The 22,903-nt window shown below is 42.5% G+C and overlaps 1 protein-coding gene across 2 annotated transcripts in view; it reads right to left on the reverse strand.

The window, feature by feature from the left end:
* Positions 1 to 893: 893 nt before the first annotated feature.
* The window catches only part of LOC129846745 (receptor-type tyrosine-protein phosphatase beta-like), a 36,234-nt gene continuing 14,224 nt past the window's right edge, over positions 894 to 22,903 (reverse strand). For both annotated transcript variants that reach the window (XM_055914603.1, XM_055914602.1), the window contains exons 7-12: positions 18,248 to 18,382; positions 17,162 to 17,284; positions 15,977 to 16,140; positions 11,551 to 11,686; positions 8,096 to 8,216; positions 894 to 7,234 (exon numbers count right to left, since the gene is read on the reverse strand). In XM_055914603.1, the coding sequence (XP_055770578.1) occupies positions 7,212 to 7,234; positions 8,096 to 8,216; positions 11,551 to 11,686; positions 15,977 to 16,140; positions 17,162 to 17,284; positions 18,248 to 18,382 (702 nt within the window). In that variant the 3' untranslated portion in view covers positions 894 to 7,211. The remainder of the gene's footprint in view (positions 7,235 to 8,095; positions 8,217 to 11,550; positions 11,687 to 15,976; positions 16,141 to 17,161; positions 17,285 to 18,247; positions 18,383 to 22,903) is intronic.

Raw genomic sequence — 22,903 nt, forward strand, 5'->3', positions numbered from 1 at the left:
AGTCCTACCAGGATATATTCAGTCCTACCAGGATATATTCAGTCTTACCAGGATATATTCAGTCCTACCAGGATATTCAGTCCTACCAGGATATATTCAGTCCTACCAGGATACCAGGATATTCAGTCCTACCAGGATATTCAGCCCTACCAGGATATTCAGTTCTACCAGGATTTTCAGTCCTACCAGGATATATTCAGTCCTACCAGGATATTCAGTCCTACCAGGATATATTCAGTCCTACCAGGATACCAGGATATTCAGTCCTACCAGGATATTCAGTCCTACCAGGATATATTCAGTCCTACCAGGATATATTCAGTCCTACCAGGATATTCAGTCCTACCAGGATATTCAGTCCTACCAGGATATTCAGTCCTACCAGGATATATTCAGTCCTACCAGGATATATTCAGTCCTACCAGGATATATTCAGTCCTACCAGGATATATTCAGTCCTACCAGGATATATTCAGTCCTACCAGGATATTCAGTCCTACCAGGATATTCAGTTTTACCAGGATATTCAGTCCTACCAGGCACACAGTCCTACCAGAATATATTCAGTCCTACCAGGATATTCAGTCCTACCAGGATATATTCAGTCCTACCAGAATATATTCAGTCCTACCAGGATATTCAGTCCTATCAGGATATATTCAGTCCTATCAGGATATATTCAGTCCTACCAGGATATATTCAGTCCTACCAGGATATTCAGTCCTACCAGGATATTCAGTCCTAGCATGCCGGCTCTATCCTCTCTAAATGAAGTAAAATAACGTCTTGCACATCATTTCTAAGCTAAATTGCTGTTGGGAATTTACATTTTTTTGCAAACAAAATGTTTATACTGCATTATGTGGAATATCTCATTCAAAATGTCCACTAGATGTATCTATATTCTTATTTTATTATACATGATTAACATATTTAACATGGTGGCATATTCTTGGCATTTTTAATGTAATCATATATTCAAAACACTGTTTAGCTTTTTTACTTACATGCATAACACATAGCTTATCATACCAACCAATACACATGGATAAACATGGGTTACAAAACCAGGCATATTTACAACATAACATTGTATACAGTCATTCACATTGATCCAGTGCAACACAATGAGACAGAGAAGCACAGCTCTTCCCTGTAGGTGTAGGTCACGTGACAGTTGTTGGGTTGTGACACCTCTGCTCGTCACAATATGTTAACGCAATCAGATATACAATCTACACCAGTATAGACAGACACACCAGTATAGACAGACTAGTGTCCTGTCCAGGGGGTGTACTAGTACATTAATCTACACCAGTATAGTCAGACAGACTAGTGTCCTGTTCAGGGGGTGTACTAGTACATTAATCTACACCAGTATAGACAGACTAGTGTCCTGTCCAGGGGGTGTACTAGTACATTAATCTACACCAGTATAGACAGACAGACTAGTGTCCTGTCCAGGGGGTGTACTAGTACATTAATCTACACCAGTATAGTCGGACACACCAGTATAGTCAGACAGACTAGTGTCCTGCCCAGGGGGTGTACTAGTACATTAATCTACACCAGTATAGTCGGACAGACTAGTGTCCTGTCCAGGGGGTGTACTAGTATATTAATCTACACCAGTATAGACAGACTAGTGTCCTGTCCAGGGGGTGTACTAGTACATTAATCTACACCAGTATAGACAGACTAGTGTCCTGTCCAGGGGGTGTACTAGTACATTAATCTACACCAGTATAGACAGACTAGTGTCCTATCCAGGGGGTGTACTAGTACATTAATCTACACCAGTATAGTCAGACAGACTAGTGTCCTGTCCAGGGGGTGTACTAGTACATTAATCTACACCAGTATAGACAGACAGACTAGTGTCCTGTCCAGGGGGTGTACTAGTACATTAATCTACACCAGTATAGTCAGACAGACTAGTGTCCTGTCCAGGGGGTGTACTAGTACATTAATCTACACCAGTATAGACAGACTAGTGTCCTGTTCAGGGGGTGTACTAGTACATTAATCTACACCAGTATAGTCAGACAGACTAGTGTCCTGTCCAGGGGGTGTAGTAGTACATTAATCTACACCAGTATAGTCAGACAGACTAGTGTCCTGTCCAGGGGGTGTAGTAGTACATTAATCTACACCAGTATAGTCAGACAGACTAGTGTCCTGTCCAGGGGGTATACTAGTACATTAATCTACACCAGTATAGTCAGACAGACTAGTGTCCTGTCCAGGGGGTGTACTAGTACATTAATCTACACCAGTGTAGTCAGACAGACTAGTGTCCTGTCCAGGGGGTTTACTAGTACATTAATCTACACCAGTATAGTCAGACAGACTAGTGTCCTGTCCAGGGGGTGTACTAGTACATTAATCTATACCAGTATAGTCAGACAGACTAGTGTCCTGTTCAGGGGGTGTACTAGTACATTAATCTATACCAGTATAGTCAGACAGACTAGTGTCCTGTCCAGGGGGTGTACTAGTACATTAATCTACACCAGTATAGTCAGACAGACTAGTGTCCTGTCCAGGGGGTGTACTAGTACATTAATCTACACCAGTATAGTCAGACAGACTAGTGTCCTGTCCAGGGGGTGTACTAGTACATTAATCTACACCAGTATAGACAGACTAGTGTCCTGTCCAGGGGGTGTACTAGTACATTAATCTACACCAGTATAGACAGACAGACTAGTGTCCTGTCCAGGGGGTGTACTAGTACATTAATCTACACCAGTATAGTCGGACAGACTAGTGTCCTGTCCAGGGGGTGTACTAGTACATTAAGTTGCCTCACAGGCTCCTGCCCTTTGGTCCGCTCTGGCTTGGAAAAGGCTTCCTTATTTTGTCAGTATGCTCACCGAGTAAGATACTGCTCTAGAGAGATACTACTCCTATGATTAATCACTCTATGGCTGTGTGCTCCAAATGGCACCCTATTCCCTACATAGTACACTACTTTTAACCGCAGCCCTATGGGCTCTGGTCAATAATAGTGCGCTATATAGGGAATAGGGTGCCTTACCTTTTGGGACGCAGCCTACATCAGCCTGCATAAGTGATTAATTAATACAACCCTAGTTCTCCAGAGGGAGGAACGGTTCATAGTTAACTATGTGCTGAACGTAATGAGTTGGCAGATTACCTCATCGTATTAACAAGAGACAGGAAGCAGATTAAGAGACAGGAAACAGATTAAGAGACAGGAAACAGATTAAGAGACAGGAAACAGAGTTAGAAACCATTTAGGAACATACATCAACACCTCTCTCCTCCATTGCCAGCAGGATGATTATGAAAAACAAACAGAGGAAAAGAAACAAGATCATTCTCTACTTTTAAATGAAAGGGAACATTCTAGGCTAGGGAACATACTAGGCTAGGGAACATTCTAGGCTAGGGAACATTCTAGGCTAGGGAACATACTAGGCTAGGGAACATTCTAGGCTAGGGAACATACTAGGCTAGGGAACATACTAGGCTAGGCAACATACTAGGCTAGGGAACATTCTAGACTAGGGAACATTCTAGGCTAGGGAACATTCTAGGCTAGGGAACATTCTAGGCTAGGGAACATACTAGGCTAGGGAACATTCTAGGCTAGGGAACATAGTAGGCTAGGGAACATACTAGGCTAGGGAACATACTAGGCTAGGGAACATACTAGGCTAGGCAACATACTAGGCTAGGGAACATTCTAGTCTAGGGAACATTCTAGGCTAGGGAACATTCTAGGCTAGGGAACATTCTAGACTAGGAAACATACTAGGCTAGGGAACATTCTAGACTAGGGAACATTCTAGGCTAGGGAACATTCTAGACTAGGGAACATTCTAGGCTAGGGAACATTCTAGGCTAGGGAACATTCTTTCAGTTAGTTTAAGTTATGCTCATATTCCTGATGCACAACCATCCCATAGGTCATGTGGAATTATACCTACTGTAAATGATACCTACTGTAAATGATACCTACTGTAAATGACACCTACTGTAAATGATACATACTGTAAATGATAAATACGGCAGGCTTACACCGTGACTTCTCTGTTAAAGACAGTTCCTTCCTCTGATTTGCCTCCAACACCTCTGTCCCTAATCTCCGTGTTTCTTTCTAAAGGCCTCGGTTACAAGGTTTCCTCCTGCACCTCAACTGTTGGTTGGTGAGCGACGTAGTAGCCATGTAACAGCAAAACAGAAACGTTGGAAGAACATTCATCAGGTAGCTAAGCGCCTTCACAGTAAGTTCTAGCTGCTGTATGGGCACGAGCCATACTCTGGTGGAACTCAGAGAGATGTGTTCCAGAGGGTCATTGGGGATCTAAGAGCGTATTAGTTTGACAGGAGGGATGGGGGATTGATATAGATTTCTGTAATGAAAAACTTTTGAGGAATCCACAGTGGAGCTTAACACACTATTAAATCCACTCAACTCCCAGCAGGGAGGAGAACAGATGGAGAGAGTTGATGTTTCTGTACTGTATTATCTGGAGACAATCTCTTTATGATATGACCTTTAGGCTTATAGGGGAGGACAGGGGTGAGAGGGTCAAGCCTGAGAGACTGGTGCTCTACTCTACATAATACTGTATACATTGCCTTACTTGCTGTGTGGGGTCATTTGGTGCAAAAGCAATGACGAATGCCCGCATTTTTTTGTGAAGAGGGGAATAGGACTAAACAGGAAATTCAATATCCCTGCCACTGGGAGGAGTCAGAATGTGTTCCATCTGATACTACTGGGAGGAGTCAGAATGTGTTCCATCTGATACTACTGGGAGGAGTCAGAATGTGTTCCATCTGATACTACTGGGAGGAGTCAGAATGTGTTCCATCTGATACTACTGGGAGGAGTCAGAATGTGTTCCATCTGATACTACTGGGAGGAGTCAGAATGTGTTCCATCTGATACTATGGGGAGGAGTCAGAATGTGTTCCATCTGATACTATGGGGAGGAGTCAGAATGTGTTCCATCTGATACTACTGGGAGGAGTCAGGATGTGTTCCATCTGATACTACTGGGAGGAGTCAGAATGTGTTCCATCTGATACTATGGGGAGGAGTCAGAATGTGTTCCATCTGATACTACTGGGAGGAGTCAGAATGTGTTCCATCTGATACTACGGGGAGGAGTCAGAATGTGTTCCATCTGATACTACGGGGAGGAGTCAGAACCCTGAAAATGATTCTCTTAGTATTTATGTTTTAAAGCTAGTATTTTCATGTTTAAATTGAACAACAAAGTTAAAATAAATATGTGATTTTTGTCGAGACACTAACATAATGGGAGCCATTGGAGAGAAGATTCAATCTTAACGTACTATTTATATGTAGATACAGATTGATTTTGAAATACTAACGTAATGAGAGCTTCTGAAGATCTGCAATATTTTCAGTAACAATGGGAAGAATGCCAACCAACACGGTCTCTTCTGTAGCTCAGTCTTTGTTTCCGTGGCTTGGGGCTCAGAGAAGCTCAGACAGAGAAAATGCCACGTCCCAAACCTGTAGTCTGGAAAGGTCAGTGTCTTGGCCACTGCAGACTTCTCACAGGGTCAGGATGTTGACATTTTATTCAATTCTCTCACTTTATCCCCAGGATCTCAGCAGGATTTGGCCAGTATTGCTTATTGTGTGTAATTTCTTCAGTTGTTTTTAGTTTCGTCCTACTTCTAGACCTTCTCCTGTTGAGACCAGGAAGCCGGCCAGCTGAGATTCAGTTGAAGGGATCTCCCGCTCAGTTCAACATGACATAGAAAGATCACCGCTCGTATGTTCACAGACACATCCATCAGCCTAGTTTTATGCCAAAAGGATGAACAGAAATGCAACATCATGTTTTGAGGAAGGTAATGTACAAAACCCATACAGTCCCTCTCATGAACACTCCCTCCATCTTGGTTTGAAAGACCACGGAAAAAAGGTTACCACCTCTTTCGGAGACAGCCGAATACAAGATGGCGTTTGTTTTCCAGTAGAGTGTTCCCTTCGCCCTAGAAAACACAGGTAGCTGAGATGGCGTTTGTTTTCCAGTAGAGTGTTCCCTTCGCCCTAGAAAACACAGGTAGCTGAGATGGCGTTTGTTTTCCAGTAGAGTGTTCCCTTCGCCCTAGAAAACACAGGTAGCTGAGATGGCGTTTGTTTTCCAGTAGAGTGTTCCCTTCGCCCTAGAAAACACAGGTAGCTGAGATGGCGTTTGTTTTCCAGTAGAGTGTTCCCTTCGCCCTAGAAAACACAGGTAGCTGAGATGGCGTTTGTTTTCCAGTAGAGTGTTCCCTTCGCCCTAGAAAACAGGTAGCTGAGATGGCGTACTTATGCAAACTATATGCTGTTCCCTCCTCCAGGCTCTACTGTACAATCTCAATGGTACACACACACACACAACATGAACTGACGCTATGTTTAACGATAAGAGGACTATTCACAACACAACCAACTGTACAGACGATCTGCTACTTTACACAAGGATATAGACAGCATTGTGATGAGTTACTCTCAAGACAGCTAGCTGTCTGTCTGTCTGCTCCGGGTTAAAACAGTTTTAACTACAAACCAGCAACTACGATTTAGAATATATTATTACAGAAAAGGGCTTTGTACCCAAACGGCACCCTATTCCCTATATAGTGCACCACTTTTGATTAGGGCCCATAGAGAATAGGGTGCCACTTAGGATGCAGGGAAGGTTCCTTCAGGGGAGGTTTTTAGGTGGTCAAGCCTCGTCATAATAATGCTTTGTGACGTAGCTACGCCTCATAGAATCCCATTTATTGCTTCGCCTGATAGCTTTCATTCATCTTTTTTTAATCTGTTATGTTGAATAAGAATCATTATATCTACGTTTATATCAGTTCCTTTTGTATTTTCATCAGACATTACTAATATTGAAATAACATGAGTTTAAGAATACTGTTTCTTGGAAGCGCTTACAAGTAGGTGCAAAACAATATAATCACATATATCTCATCGAATGCAAACTAAGATTCAGGTATGAGTGAACGTAACGTCAATATTTCCAGACGTCGATCTGCTCCATTTTAAATAGACATCCTGAGAGGTTAAACCAACAGTGTATCAAACATAAATAAAGGACCCCCGTCTATAGTCCTTTAGTGGTGACAGACTGGCGGTCTGGTGGTACTGAACAGATTCTTCCCTGCTTTTCATTCTCACTCAGTTGTGTGGAGAGGAACTGTCTTTAGCGTCCCGTGTAAACAAAATCTGAAGAGAGTAAGACAAAATAAAGGCACATTTAGTCACATATTATGTCAAACACGTGTACTAAATGTACCCTTCTGTATGACTAAGTCGTTTAGACGGTTTAGGGGATTATCATTTTAGTGACTCAAAATGGAGCTCTACTTAAAGCCATAGAGTTAGACATACTAGAACGGGACATTGCCATCAAGTCACTGTTCTCCGGTGGGGGGGACCAGCTGCCATGTTGGCTTTGTCCGTTCCAGTCATGGTAGTTCTATTGGTAGGCTTACAGCCGTCTGTCCGTGCTTGTAATTCTAATTATATTGGTAGATCTATATCTATAGTCTGGATATATAGTCTTGGTATGGTGGTATATTCTTTCCATGGTAGTAGTCTGGATATATAATCTTGGTATAGTCTTACCACGGTAGTATTCTGGATATATAGTCTTGGTATAGTCTTACCACGGTAGTAGTCTGAATATATAGTCTTGGTATAGTCTTACCATGGTAGTAGTCTGGATATAGAGTCTTGGTATAGTCTTACCATGGTAGTAGTCCGGATATATAGTCTTGGTATAGTCTTACCACGGTAGTAGTCTGGATATATAGTCTTGGTATAGTCTTACCATGGTAGTAGTCCGGATATATAGTCTTGGTATAGTCTTACCACGGTAGTAGTCTGGATATATAGTCTTGGTATAGTCTTACCACGGTAGTAGTCTGGATATATAGTCTTGGTATAGTCTTACCATGGTAGTAGTCTGGATATATAGTCTTGCTATGGTGGTATAGTCTTACCATGGTAGTAGTCTGGATATAGAGTCTTGGTATAGTCTTACCACGGTAGTAGTCTGGATATATAGTCTTGGTATAGTCTTACCACGGTAGTAGTCTGGGTTGAAGTTCTCATAGATGGGGTAGAGAGGGTTCTCCTGCTCACTACGGAGCTTCCTGGCTCTCAGGACATCTCGAACACACTGGTGGAGGAAGGAGTACTGGTACTGTGGGGAGAACAGCATTTACATCAATATCATCAACACTACTGTTTATCTGCTGTGGGGAGGACAGCATTTACATCAATATCATCAACACTACTGTTTATCTGCTGTGAGGAGGACAGCATTTACATCAATATCATCAATACTACTGTTCATCTGCTGTGGGGAGGACAGCATTCACATCCATATCATCAATACTACTGTTCATCTGTTGTGGGGAGGACAGCATTTACATCAATACTACTGTTCATCTGCTGTGGGGAGGACAGCATTCACATCCATATCATCAATACTACTGTTCATCTGCTGTGGGGAGGACAGCATTCACATCCATATCATCAATACTACTGTTCATCTGCTGTGGGGAGGACAGCATTCACATCCATATCATCAATACTACTGTTCATCTGCTGTGGGGAGGACAGCATTCACATCCATATCATCAATACTACTGTTCATCTGCTGTGGGGAGGACAGCATTCACATCCATATCATCAATACTACTGTTCATCTGTTGTGAGGAGGACAGCATTTACATCAATATCATCAGTACTACTGTTCATCTGCTGTGAGGAGGACAGCATTCACATCAATATCATCAATACTACTGTTCATCTGTTGTGGGGAGGACAGCATTTACATCAATATCATCAATACTACTGTTTATCTGCTGTGAGGAGGACAGCATTTATATCAATATCATCAGTACTACTGTTCATCTGCTGTGGGGAGGACAGCATTTACATCAATATCATCAGTACTACTGTTCATCTGCTGTGGGGAGGACAGCATTTACATCAATATCATCAGTACTACTGTTCATCTGCTGTGGGGAGGACAGCATTTACATCAATATCACCAATACTACTGTTTATCTGCTGTGTGGAGGACAGCATTCACATCAATACTACTGTTAATCTGCTGTGTGGAGGACAGCATTCACATCAATATCATCAGTACTACTGTTCATCTGCTGTGGGGAGGACAGCATTCACATCAATACTACTGTTTATCTGCTGTGGGGAGGACAGCATTCACATCAATACCACTGTTCATATGCTGTGGGGAAGACAGCATTCACATCAATATCATCAATACCACTGTTAATCTGCTGTGGAGAGGACAGCATTCACTGGCTATATATTATCACTGGCTATATATTATCACTGGGCATCACTGGCTATATATTATCACTGGGCATCACTGGCTATATATTATCACTGGGCATCACTGGCTATATGTTATCACTGGGCATCACTGGCTATATATTATCACTGGGCATCACTGGCTGTATATTACCACTGGGCATCACTGGCTATATATTATCACTGGCTATATATTACCACTGGGCATCACTGGCTATATATTATCACTGGGCATCACTGGCTATATATTATCACTGGGCATCACTGGCTATGTATTACCACTGGGCATCACTGACTATATATTATCACTGGGCATCACTGGCTATATATTACCACTGGCTATATATTACCACTGGGCATCACTGGCTATGTATTACCACTGGGCATCACTGACTATATATTATCACTGGGCATCACTGGCTATGTATTACCACTGGGCATCACTGGCTATATATTACCACTGGGCGTCACTGGCTATATATTACCACTGGGCATCACTGGCTATATATTATCACTGGGCATCACTGGCTATATATTATCACTGGGCATCACTGGCTATATATTATCACTGGGCATCACTGGCTATATATTACCACTGGGCATCACTGGCTATATATTATCACTGGGCATCACTGGCTATATATTATCACTGGGCATCACTGGCTATATATTATCACTGGCTATATATTATCACTGGGCATCACTGGCTATATATTATCACTGGGCATCACTGGCTATATATTATCACTGGGCATCACTGGCTATATATAACCACTGGGCATCACTGGCTATATATTACCACTGGGCATCACTGGCTATATATTACCACTGGGCATCACTGGCTATATATTACCACTGGGCATCACTGGCTATATATTATCACTGGCTATATATTATCACTGGCTATATATTATCACTGGCTATATATTATCACTGGTTATATATTATCACTGGGCATCACTGGCTATATATTATCACTGGCTATATATTATCACTGGCTATATGTTATCACTGGGCATCACTGGCTATATATTATCACTGGGTATCCCTGGCTATATATTATCACTGGCTATATATTATCACTGGGCATCACTGGCTATATGTTATCACTGGCTATATATTACCACTGGGCATCACTGGCTATATATTATCACTGGGTATATATTATCACTGGCTATATATTATCACTGGGCATCACTGGCTATATATTATCACTGGTTATATATTATCACTGGTTATATATTATCACTGGGTATATATTATCACTGGCTATATATTATCACTGGTTATATGTTATCACTGGCTATATATTATCACTGGGCATCACTGGCTATATATTATCACTGGCTATATATTATCACTGGGCATCACTGGCTATATATTATCACTGGCTATATATTATCACTGGCTATATATTATCACTGGCTATATATTATCACTGGGCATCACTGGCTATATATTATCACTGGCTATATATTATCACTGGCTATATATTATCACTGGCTATATATTATCACTGGTTATATGTTATCACTGGCTATATATTATCACTGGCTATATATTATCACTGGCTATATATTATCACTGGCTATATATTATCACTGGCTATATATTATCACTGGCTATATATTATCACTGGGCATCACTGGCTATATATTATCACTGGCTATATATTATCACTGGCTATATATTATCACTGGGCATCACTGGCTATATATCATCACTGGCTATATATTATCACTGGCTATATATTATCACTGGTTATATATTATCACTAGTTATATATTATCACTGGTTATATATTATCACTGGTTATATATTATCACTGGCTATATATTATCACTGGCTATATATTATCACTGGCTATGTATTATCACTGATTATATATTATCACTGGTTATATATTATCACTGGCTATATATTATCACTGGTTATATATTATCACTGGCTATGTATTATCACTGGGCATCACTGGTTATATATCATAACTGGCTATATATTACCACTGGGCATCACTGGCTATATATTATCACTGGTTGTATATTATCACTGGCTATATATTATCACTGGCTATATATTATCACTGGGCATCACTGGCTAAAATTGACGTTCATTATACTCACCGAAATGTACCAACTCATGGAAACAGTTCTGTTGAATGAATTGAAACTTTTATTCTGTGCTATCGTTACCTCTGTTTGCACCATGTGAGAGCGGTGCAGGCGGAGGTCAAACACACAGCCGTAGACATCCACTGTTCCTATGCTGTCCAGCTGTTGAAGGACCCGGTCCAAAACCATGAACGTCCCTGTACGACCCACTCCAGCACTGAGGGAGATAGGGACGGAGAGAGAGAGAGAAAGCCAGAGAAAAGGGGAAGAGAGAGAGAGAAGTGTGATTGATGTAATTTACACAACATTTACCATTGACATCCATGTATTTATACACTTGCGGTAAATCCTATTAAAATCATTTGATATTAGTTTTTAATTTAATTGGTCTGCCTATACAGCTACCATCCTGATTGAAGGATTTCTCCTTTGAGACACACACACACACACACACACACACACACACACACACACACACACACACACACACACACACACACACACACACACACACACACACACACACACACACACACACACACACACACAGTAATGATAAATGATGACGATCAATCACAATCCATCATCCAGGACGCTGCACATAATAGCCGTCCAGCTGGATGATGTGCTTCACTGAAACACAGTACACCACGTGCTTCACTGAAACACAGTACACCACGTGCTTCACTAAAACACAGTACACCACGTGCTTCACTGAAACACAGTTCACCACGTGCTTCACTGAAACACAGTACACCACGTGCTTCACTGAAACACAGTACACCACGTGCTTCACTGAAACACAGTACACCACGTGCTTCACTGAAACACAGTACACCACGTGCTTCACTGAAACACAGTACACCACGTGCTTCACTAAAACACAGTACACCACGTGCTTCACTGAAACACAGTACACCACGTGCTTCACTGAAACACAGTACACAACGTGCTTCACTGAAACACAGTACACCAGTACTAACAGAGTTCTCTCTGCACTTTGACGGCACAACTAACATCTGGTACATAAGCGGGAGCTGGTCAGGGTCAGGAGTTCACTGGTCGAGGCTCTAGACGTCACCAACAGTGATGGAATGGCAGACTCCTGTAGCTGAGAGCGATACCCGCGTATGTAACCCGCCGAGTAATGGACTCTCCTCTGGCAGAAAAACGACCCTGACTTACTTCTCCTTCCTGTAAAGTGTGTTGTGGCTTATCGACCCTTACTTACTTCTCCTTCCTGTAAAGTGTGTTGTGGCTTAACGACCCTTATTTACTTCTCCTTCCTGTAAAGTGTGTTGTGGCTTAACGACCCTTATTTACTTCTCCTTCCTGTAAAGTGTGTTGTGTCTTAACGACCCTTACTTACTTCTCCTTCCTGTAAAGTGTGTTGTGGCTTAATGACCCTTACTTACTTCTCCTTCCTGTAAAGTGTGTTGTGTCTTAACGACCCTTATTTACTTCTCCTTCCTGTAAAGTGTGTTGTGTCTTAACGACCCTTACTTACTTCTCCTTCCTGTAAAGTGTGTTGTGTCTTAACGACCCTTACTTACTTCTCCTTCCTGTAAAGTGTGTTGTGGCTTATCTGTGAACTTTACATTCCTGTTGATCTGATCCTGAAGGAGTATAGATCACCATCAGCCAGGTTCATCTCATTTCTGTCTATATAGAGCTGAGGGTGGTCCAGTTCACCATCAGCCAGGTTCATCTAATTTCTGTCTATATAGAGCTGAGGGTGGTCCAGTTCACCATCAGCCAGGTTCATCTCATTTCTGTCTATATAGAGCTGAGGGTGGTCCAGACACCATCAGCCAGGTTCATCTCATTTCTGTCTATATAGAGCTGAGGGTGGTCCAGTTCACCATCAGCCAGGTTCATCTCATTTCTGTCTATATAGAGCTGAGGGTGGTCCAGACACCATCAGCCAGGTTCATCTCATTTCTGTCTATATAGAGCTGAGGGTGGTCCAGACACCATCAGCCAGGTTCATCTCATTTCTGTCTATATAGAGCTGAGGGTGGTCCAGTTCACCATCAGCCAGGTTCATCTCATTTCTGTCTATATAGAGCTGAGGGTGGTCCAGTTCACCATCAGCCAGGTTCATCTCATTTCTGTCTATATAGAGCTGAGGGTGGTCCAGTCCACCATCAGCCAGGTTCATCTCATTTCTGTCTATATAGAGCCGAGGGTGGTCCAGACACCATCAGCCAGGTTCATCTCATTTCTGTCTATATAGAGCCGAGGGTGGTCCAGACACCATCAGCCAGGTTCATCTCATTTCTGTCTATATAGAGCCGAGGGTGGTCCAGTTCACCATCAGCCAGGTTCATCTCATTTCTGTCTATATAGAGCTGAGGGTGGTCCAGTTCACCATCAGCCAGGTTCATCTAATTTCTGTCTATATAGAGCTGAGGGTGGTCCAGACACCATCAGCCAGGTTCATCTCATTTCTGTCTATATAGAGCTGAGGGTGGTCCAGTTCCCCATCAGCCAGGTTCATCTCATTTCTGTCTATATAGAGCTGAGGGTGGTCCAGACACCATCAGCCAGGTTCATACATTAAAAACCAAAGTCTATCAGAATTCCAGTCATTCCAATAAATGTTAGACCCCTTGGTCTTCAGGAATAGGACTTGGAAATATGGAAGTATAGATCAGCCTAGTTGTTTAACCTGAGGCCAAACATTCCCTCATTGTGAAAAGTAACTAAGGACAGAGGAAGTGGCAAACATCCTGCTTATCGATCAAAACGAAGGACTTATTAGCCAGCCCTACTACGTTGATGATTTTTCATGGGGGGACTGATTAGGCTCATTGATTTGAAAAATAAATGCTGCTCTCATGAATTGGCATGCTTTGAGCACTACTGAAAAGTGCCATTTACATGTGATTAATGAATGGCATATGCTGCATTTGCTACAGGTCTGTTGTTGACCTTTTAGTTGGTGACACTTTGATATATTGATAATATGCAACTGTTTAAAGGGCAAATCCACCGATGAAACAATAACAAAATGGACACCCCACATCTGCTTTGGTAAAAAGCTGAGGGATGGGCCTGGAGAAATGTAACCACTCTCAGATTAATAGACAGAGCTGTGGATGCAAGGACTAACCATCCGTAATATCAACATGATTGTTTTAACCATGTTATGAGGCTATACAGTGTTTGTTTACGTTCATGTTGTTTACAAACATTGGAGTAAAACAAGCTTATATTTTGGGTTCTGATGGAGTGTGACAGTTGAACTAAACTCAAGAAGCATTTATAAGTTATATTCTTCAAGAATCAATGGGTATATTTATATATACATTTATAAATACAAAAAATGGATGTAGCAACTACATATTGTCCCTTTAAGTCTATCCAAAGTGTGTGAGTTTGAACAGGAGTCCATTACGTCTATGGATTATTGTTTTTTATCAGCATGAATTAGATTGAGCAATATAATCCACACATTTATTTGATAGGCTGGGATCCGCACTATGCAGCTGTTGCCAGAGCACATTTTAAACTGGCTGTCCACTGGTTTCAAAAACAATGAATGATAGGCAGCTTAAACTTCTTGAATTCAACTATTACTGGGTTCAAATACACATTTAGATTTGTGAACAGACATCCACAACACCCACAATCTGCAAAGCGCAAATAGCTAAATGTGAGAGCAGCAGTGTGATTCACATCAATACTCTGTGTAGATATCAATAATAAGTGATATCTGTATCGCAGTAGACCACACCACTGCTGTCATCCTGACCTCCAAGCGTTTATTCAAGTTGGAAAGTCTTTGGATGCCGACAGCAGTCACACCATTGGCCTACAAAAGCCTATTCCTGCTCTTTTCCCACAATCCATCAAACATATTTGGTGTGTCATCATAGTGGTCTCTGACTTGTGGTCAGACTCGCTCAGGGGGAACAAACGTAAACTTGCGCCTTTTTTCAATGCTGATTTGAATGTCATTGAGAAAACAGAGAAGTGTCAAATATTTATTTTTCTCGCAAACATCTTTTTTTAAATTTAAAAGTAATCCTCGAAGTAATCATCAAGTTTTTTAAAAGTATCTGATTACAATATTTTAGCTGGTAATGGATTACAGTTACTGTTTTTTTTGTAATCCCTTACATGTAATCTGTTACTCCCCAACCCTGCGAGGGGACTAGTCTAATGTATGGAGCTGATCAGTTATTAATGGGCCTCACTACATTTTCTCAGTCACGCTGCTTGTCTTTTCTTTGACTCATGTCTGCCAAGGGGGAAACTCTTTCTGATGGGAGACGAATCCTCTGACTCCGCTAAGTTTACATCTACACTGGCATCGTTTCCTGAGTTTGAACACACACACACACACACACACACACACACACACACACACACACACACACACACACACACACACACACACACACACACACACACACACACACACACACACACACACACACACAAACGCACACAAACACACAACCTCCCCTTCCACACACTCCGATGTGGCCCTTACACCTACCTGCAGTGAACAACGGTGGCTCCAGTGCTGGGGGCTCTGTCGATGTAGTCCCTGACGGTCCGTACGAACTCGATGAGGGACTGGGTGGTCTCGGGGACCCCGTGGTCTGGCCACACCGTGTAGTGGAAGTGTCTCACCACCCGAGGGAAGCTGGGACGACCCTCCTGAAGAGACACAGATGAGGGATGTTCAGGACAGGAAATGCAGAGTATTTCCCTCTTGGGGGCTCCCGAGTGGCGCAGCGGTCTAAGGTACTGTATCTCAGTGCAAGAGGTGTCACTACAGTCCCCGGTTTGAATCTAGGCTGAATCACATCCGGCCGTGATTGGGAGTCCCATAGGGCGGCGCACAATTGGCCCAGCGTCGTCCCGGGTTTGGCCGGGGGTAGACCGTCATTGTAAATAAGAATTTGTTCTTAAATGACTTACCTGGTTAAATAAAAGGTTAAATAAAATATAAATACATTTTTTTTTAAATAAAGTCGGACCTCCACACCAGGTCTAGAATGTACTTTGTAGATCAGGATCTAAGCGATTAGAGGATTGAACAGTTTTATCTGTCTTGGTACTGATGGTTTATATAAAAACAGGTGGTCCTAGTGAACTGAAAGCTCTTCAGTTGGGCTACAGCTTTCAATAGAGTGACAGTAACAGAGAAGCTGCCATATTATCTGAGGTGATTGTTACTGAGGTGATTGTTACTGAGGTGATTGTTACTGAGGTGATTGTTTCTGAGGTGATTGTTTCTGAGGTGATTGTTACTGAGGTGATTGTTACTGAGGTGATTGTTACTGAGGTGATTGTTACTGAGGTAAATGTTACTGAGGTGATTGTTACTGAGGTGATTGTTACTGAGGTGATTGTTACTGAGGTGATTGTTACTGAGGTGATTGTTACTGAGGTGATTGTTTCTGAGGTGATTGTTACTGAAGTGATTGTTACTGAGGTGATTGTTTCTGAGGTGATTGTTACTGAAGTGATTGTTACTGAGGTGATTGTTTCTGAGGTGATTGTTTCTGAGATGATTGTTTCTGAGATGATTGTTACTGAAGTGATTGTTACTGAGGTGATTGTTTCTGAGGTGATTGTTTCTGAGATGATTGTTTCTGAGATGATTGTTACTGAAGTGATTGTTACTGAAGTGATTGTTACTGAGGGGATTGTTTCTGAGGTGAATGTTACTCACAAAGCTGATCTTGAACTCCCTGATTGTCCATTCAGCCAGGACAGACTCAGACAGCATTTGAACCACCAGGTCTCCATAGTACAGAGGCTCCCGGTCAGCCGGCCAGTAGTGGTCACACTTCACCTGGACGGGGACAACAATACCACGGTTAGACCATTACATCTCTTGATTTGTTGACTGACTGACTGACTGGTTGATTAAGGGATTGAGTTATTTATCGAATAGTTCGTTCATTTATTCATTTGTTTGTTTTTCCGTTCGTTCGTTTGTCCATCCATCTATCCCCATTCATTCCTCCCTCTATCCATCCAAAATGTCCCACTCAAAGTAAATTCCAATAATATCAGACTTTTTATGTCTAATCAAATCAAGGGGGGGGGGGGGGGGGGGGGGTCAATACAAATAGTCTGTGTGGCCATTTGATGAATTGTTCAGCAGTCTTATGGCTTGGGGGTGGAAGCTGTTAAGGAGCCTTTTGGACCTAGACTTGGTGCTCCGGTACCGCTTGCCGTGCGGTAGCAGAGAGAACGGTCTATGACTTGGGTGACTGGAGTATTTGACAATTTTTTGGGGGCTTTGTCTGACACCGCCTGGTGTAGAGGTCCTGGATGGCAGGAAGCTTGGCCCCAGTGATGTACTGGGCCGTACTCACTACCCTCTGTAGGGTCTTACGGTCGGATGCCGAGCAGTTGCCATACCAGGCGGTGATGCAACCGGTGAGGATGCTCTCGATGGTGCAGCTGTATTACTTTTTGATGGTCTGGGAACCCATGCCAAATATTTTCAGTCTCCTGAGGGGGAAGAGGCGTTGTCCTGCCCTCTTCACGACTTTCTTGGTGTGTTTGAACGATGATAGTTTGTTGGTGACGTGGACACCAAGGAACTGAAACTCTCGACCAGCTCCACTTCAGCCCCGTCGATGTGAATGAGGACGTGTTCAGTCAATCCAGTCAAGACATATGTCAAGTACTCAATGATTTAGATTACTGACCATTATCAGGGTTCTATAGTAACTATGTATTTCTCTGAGTCACTATGGAAACACATCTGTCATGCACCCCCCCCCCCCCCCAATCTCCGACTCACCCGTCCCTTCTCGACACACTGCGTCACCATGACGACGTTGTATACGTTGTGCTCCCACACCATCCTCCAGAAGTCGTCCTTGGTTCCGGGGAGAGGGCCTTGGGTGGCGATGTACTCTCGACGGAAGTTGTTCCCCTGAAACAGACAGATAGGGATCAGTCAGTCAATCATTCAATCATGGGGCAGGAAGTGGTTTAGATTCAGAGCCTATGTCAAAAAGCATATTTTGGGATGGCCTTGTAAGTTGAAACCGTATAGAAGTGGAGTAAGTGTTGCAAATGCAGGTTTATGCTGAAATATGAACCTACAGCCACATCTCACACTCTAATGAGACAAAGACAGTCTGAAATATGGACCTACAGCCACATCTCACACTCTAATGAGACAAAGACAGTCTGAAATATGGACCTACAGCCACATCTCACACTCTGAGACAAAGACAGTCTGAAATATGGACCTACAGCCACATCTCACACTCTGAGACAAAGACAGTCTGAAATATGGACCTACAGCCACATCTCACACTCTAATGAGACAAAGACAGTCTGAAATATGGACCTACAGCCACATCTCACACTCTAATGAGACAAAGACAGTCTGAAATATGGACCTACAGCCACATCTCACACTCTAATGAGACAAAGACAGTCTGAAATATGGACCTACAGTCACATCTCACACTCTAATGAGACAAAGACAGTCTGAAATATGGACCTACAGTCACATCTCACACTCTAATGAGACAAAGACAGTCTGAAGTATGGACCTACAGCCACATCTCACACTCTAATGAGACAAAGACAGTCTGAAATATGGACCTACAGTCACATCTCACACTCTAATGAGACAAAGACAGTCTGAAATATGGACCTACAGTCACATCTCACACTCTAATGAGACAAAGACAGTCTGAAATATGGACCTACAGCCACATCTCACACTCTAATGAGACAAAGACAGTCTGAAATATGGACCTACAGCCACATCTCACACTCTAATGAGACAAAGACAGTCTGAAATATGGACCTACAGCCACATCTCACACTCTAATGAGACAAAGACAGTCTGAAATATGGACCTACAGCCACATCTCACACTCTAATGAGACAAAGACAGTCTGAAATATGGACCTACAGCCACATCTCACACTCTAATGAGACAAAGACAGTCTGAAATATGGACCTACAGCCACATCTCACACTCTAATGAGACAAAGACAGTCTGAAATATGGACCTACAGCCACATCTCACACTCTAATGAGACAAAGACAGTCTGAAATATGGACCTACAGCCACATCTCACACTCTAATGAGACAAAGACAGTCTGAAATATGGACCTACAGCCACATCTCACACTCTAATGAGACAAAGACAGTCTGAAGTATGAACCTACAGCCACATCTCACACTCTAATGAGACAAAGACAGTCTGAAATATGGACCTACAGCCACATCTCACACTCTAATGAGACAAAGACAGTCTGAAATATGGACCTACAGCCACATCTCACACTCTAATGAGACAAAGACAGTCTGAAATATGGACCTACAGCCACATCTCACACTCTAATGAGACAAAGACAGTCTGAAATATGGACCTACAGCCACATCTCACACTCTAATGAGACAAAGACAGTCTGAAATATGGACCTACAGCCACATCTCACACTCTAATGAGACAAAGACAGTCTGAAATATGGACCTACAGCCACATCTCACACTCTAATGAGACAAAGACAGTCTGAAATATGGACCTACAGCCACATCTCACACTCTAATGAGACAAAGACAGTCTGAAATATGGACCTACAGCCACATCTCACACTCTAATGAGACAAAGACAGTCTGAAATATGGACCTACAGCCACATCTCACACTCTAATGAGACAAAGACAGTCTGAAATATGGACCTACAGCCACATCTCACACTCTGAGACAAAGACAGTCTGAAATATGGACCTACAGCCACATCTCACACTCTACTGAGACAAAGACAGTCTGAAGTATGAACCTACAGCCACATCTCACACTCTAATGAGACAAAGACAGTCTGAAATATGGACCTACAGCCACATCTCACACTCTAATGAGACAAAGACAGTCTGAAATATGGAACTACAGCCACATCTTACACTCTAATGAGACAAAGACAGTCTGAAATATGGACCTACAGCCACATCTCACACTCTACTGAGACAAAGACAGTCTGAAGTATGAACCTACAGCCACATCTCACACTCTGAGACAAAGACAGTCTGAAATATGGAACTACAGCCACATCTTACACTCTAATGAGACAAAGACAGTCTGAAATATGGACCTACAGCCACATCTCACACTCTACTGAGACAAAGACAGTCTGAAGTATGAACCTACAGCCACATCTCACACTCTAATGAGACAAAGACAGTCTGAAATATGGACCTACAGCCACATCTCACACTCTAATGAGACAAAGACAGTCTGAAATATGGACCTACAGCCACATCTCACACTCTGAGACAAAGACAGTCTGAAATATGGACCTACAGCCACATCTCACACTCTAATGAGACAAAGACAGTCTGAAATATGGACCTACAGCCACATCTCACACTCTAATGAGACAAAGACAGTCTGAAATATGGACCTACAGCCACATCTCACACTCTAATGAGACAAAGACAGTCTGAAATATGGACCTACAGCCACATCTCACACTCTAATGAGACAAAGACAGTCTGAAATATGGACCTACAGCCACATCTCACACTCTGAGACAAAGACAGTCTGAAATATGGACCTACAGCCACATCTCACACTCTGAGACAAAGACAGTCTGAAATATGGACCTACAGCCACATCTCACACTCTAATGAGACAAAGACAGTCTGAAATATGGACCTACAGCCACATCTCACACTCTAATGAGACAAAGACAGTCTGAAATATGGACCTACAGCCACATCTCACACTCTAATGAGACAAAGACAGTCTGAAATATGGACCTACAGTCACATCTCACACTCTAATGAGACAAAGACAGTCTGAAATATGGACCTACAGTCACATCTCACACTCTAATGAGACAAAGACAGTCTGAAGTATGGACCTACAGCCACATCTCACACTCTAATGAGACAAAGACAGTCTGAAATATGGACCTACAGTCACATCTCACACTCTAATGAGACAAAGACAGTCTGAAATATGGACCTACAGTCACATCTCACACTCTAATGAGACAAAGACAGTCTGAAATATGGACCTACAGCCACATCTCACACTCTAATGAGACAAAGACAGTCTGAAATATGGACCTACAGCCACATCTCACACTCTAATGAGACAAAGACAGTCTGAAATATGGACCTACAGCCACATCTCACACTCTAATGAGACAAAGACAGTCTGAAATATGGACCTACAGCCACATCTCACACTCTAATGAGACAAAGACAGTCTGAAATATGGACCTACAGCCACATCTCACACTCTAATGAGACAAAGACAGTCTGAAATATGGACCTACAGCCACATCTCACACTCTAATGAGACAAAGACAGTCTGAAATATGGACCTACAGCCACATCTCACACTCTAATGAGACAAAGACAGTCTGAAATATGGACCTACAGCCACATCTCACACTCTGAGACAAAGACAGTCTGAAATATGGACCTACAGCCACATCTCACACTCTAATGAGACAAAGACAGTCTGAAATATGGACCTACAGCCACATCTCACACTCTAATGAGACAAAGACAGTCTGAAATATGGACCTACAGCCACATCTCACACTCTACTGAGACAAAGACAGTCTGAAGTATGAACCTACAGCCACATCTCACACTCTAATGAGACAAAGACAGTCTGAAATATGGACCTACAGCCACATCTCACACTCTAATGAGACAAAGACAGTCTGAAATATGGACCTACAGCCACATCTCACACTCTAATGAGACAAAGACAGTCTGAAATATGGACCTACAGCCACATCTCACACTCTAATGAGACAAAGACAGTCTGAAATATGGACCTACAGCCACATCTCACACTCTAATGAGACAAAGACAGTCTGAAATATGGACCTACAGCCACATCTCACACTCTGAGACAAAGACAGTCTGAAATATGGACCTACAGCCACATCTCACACTCTGAGACAAAGACAGTCTGAAATATGGACCTACAGCCACATCTCACACTCTAATGAGACAAAGACAGTCTGAAATATGGACCTACAGCCACATCTCACACTCTAATGAGACAAAGACAGTCTGAAATATGGATCTACAGCCACATCTCACACTCTAATGAGACAAAGACAGTCTGAAATATGGACCTACAGCCACATCTCACACTCTAATGAGACAAAGACAGTCTGAAATATGGACCTACAGCCACATCTCACACTCTGAGACAAAGACAGTCTGAAATATGGACCTACAGCCACATCTCACACTCTGAGACAAAGACAGTCTGAAATATGGACCTATAGCCACATCTCACACTCTAATGAGACAAAGACAGAAATATGGACCTACAGCCACATCTCACACTCTGAGACAAAGACAGTCTGAAATATGGACCAACAGCCACATCTCACACTCTGATGAGACAAAGATAGAAATATGTTCCAAGAAGCTGAAGGAAAACGGCCAGGCCACA

The sequence above is a fragment of the Salvelinus fontinalis genome, unplaced genomic scaffold (assembly GCF_029448725.1).
Source record: "Salvelinus fontinalis isolate EN_2023a unplaced genomic scaffold, ASM2944872v1 scaffold_0616, whole genome shotgun sequence".
Classification (NCBI taxonomy): Eukaryota; Metazoa; Chordata; class Actinopteri; order Salmoniformes; family Salmonidae; genus Salvelinus; species Salvelinus fontinalis.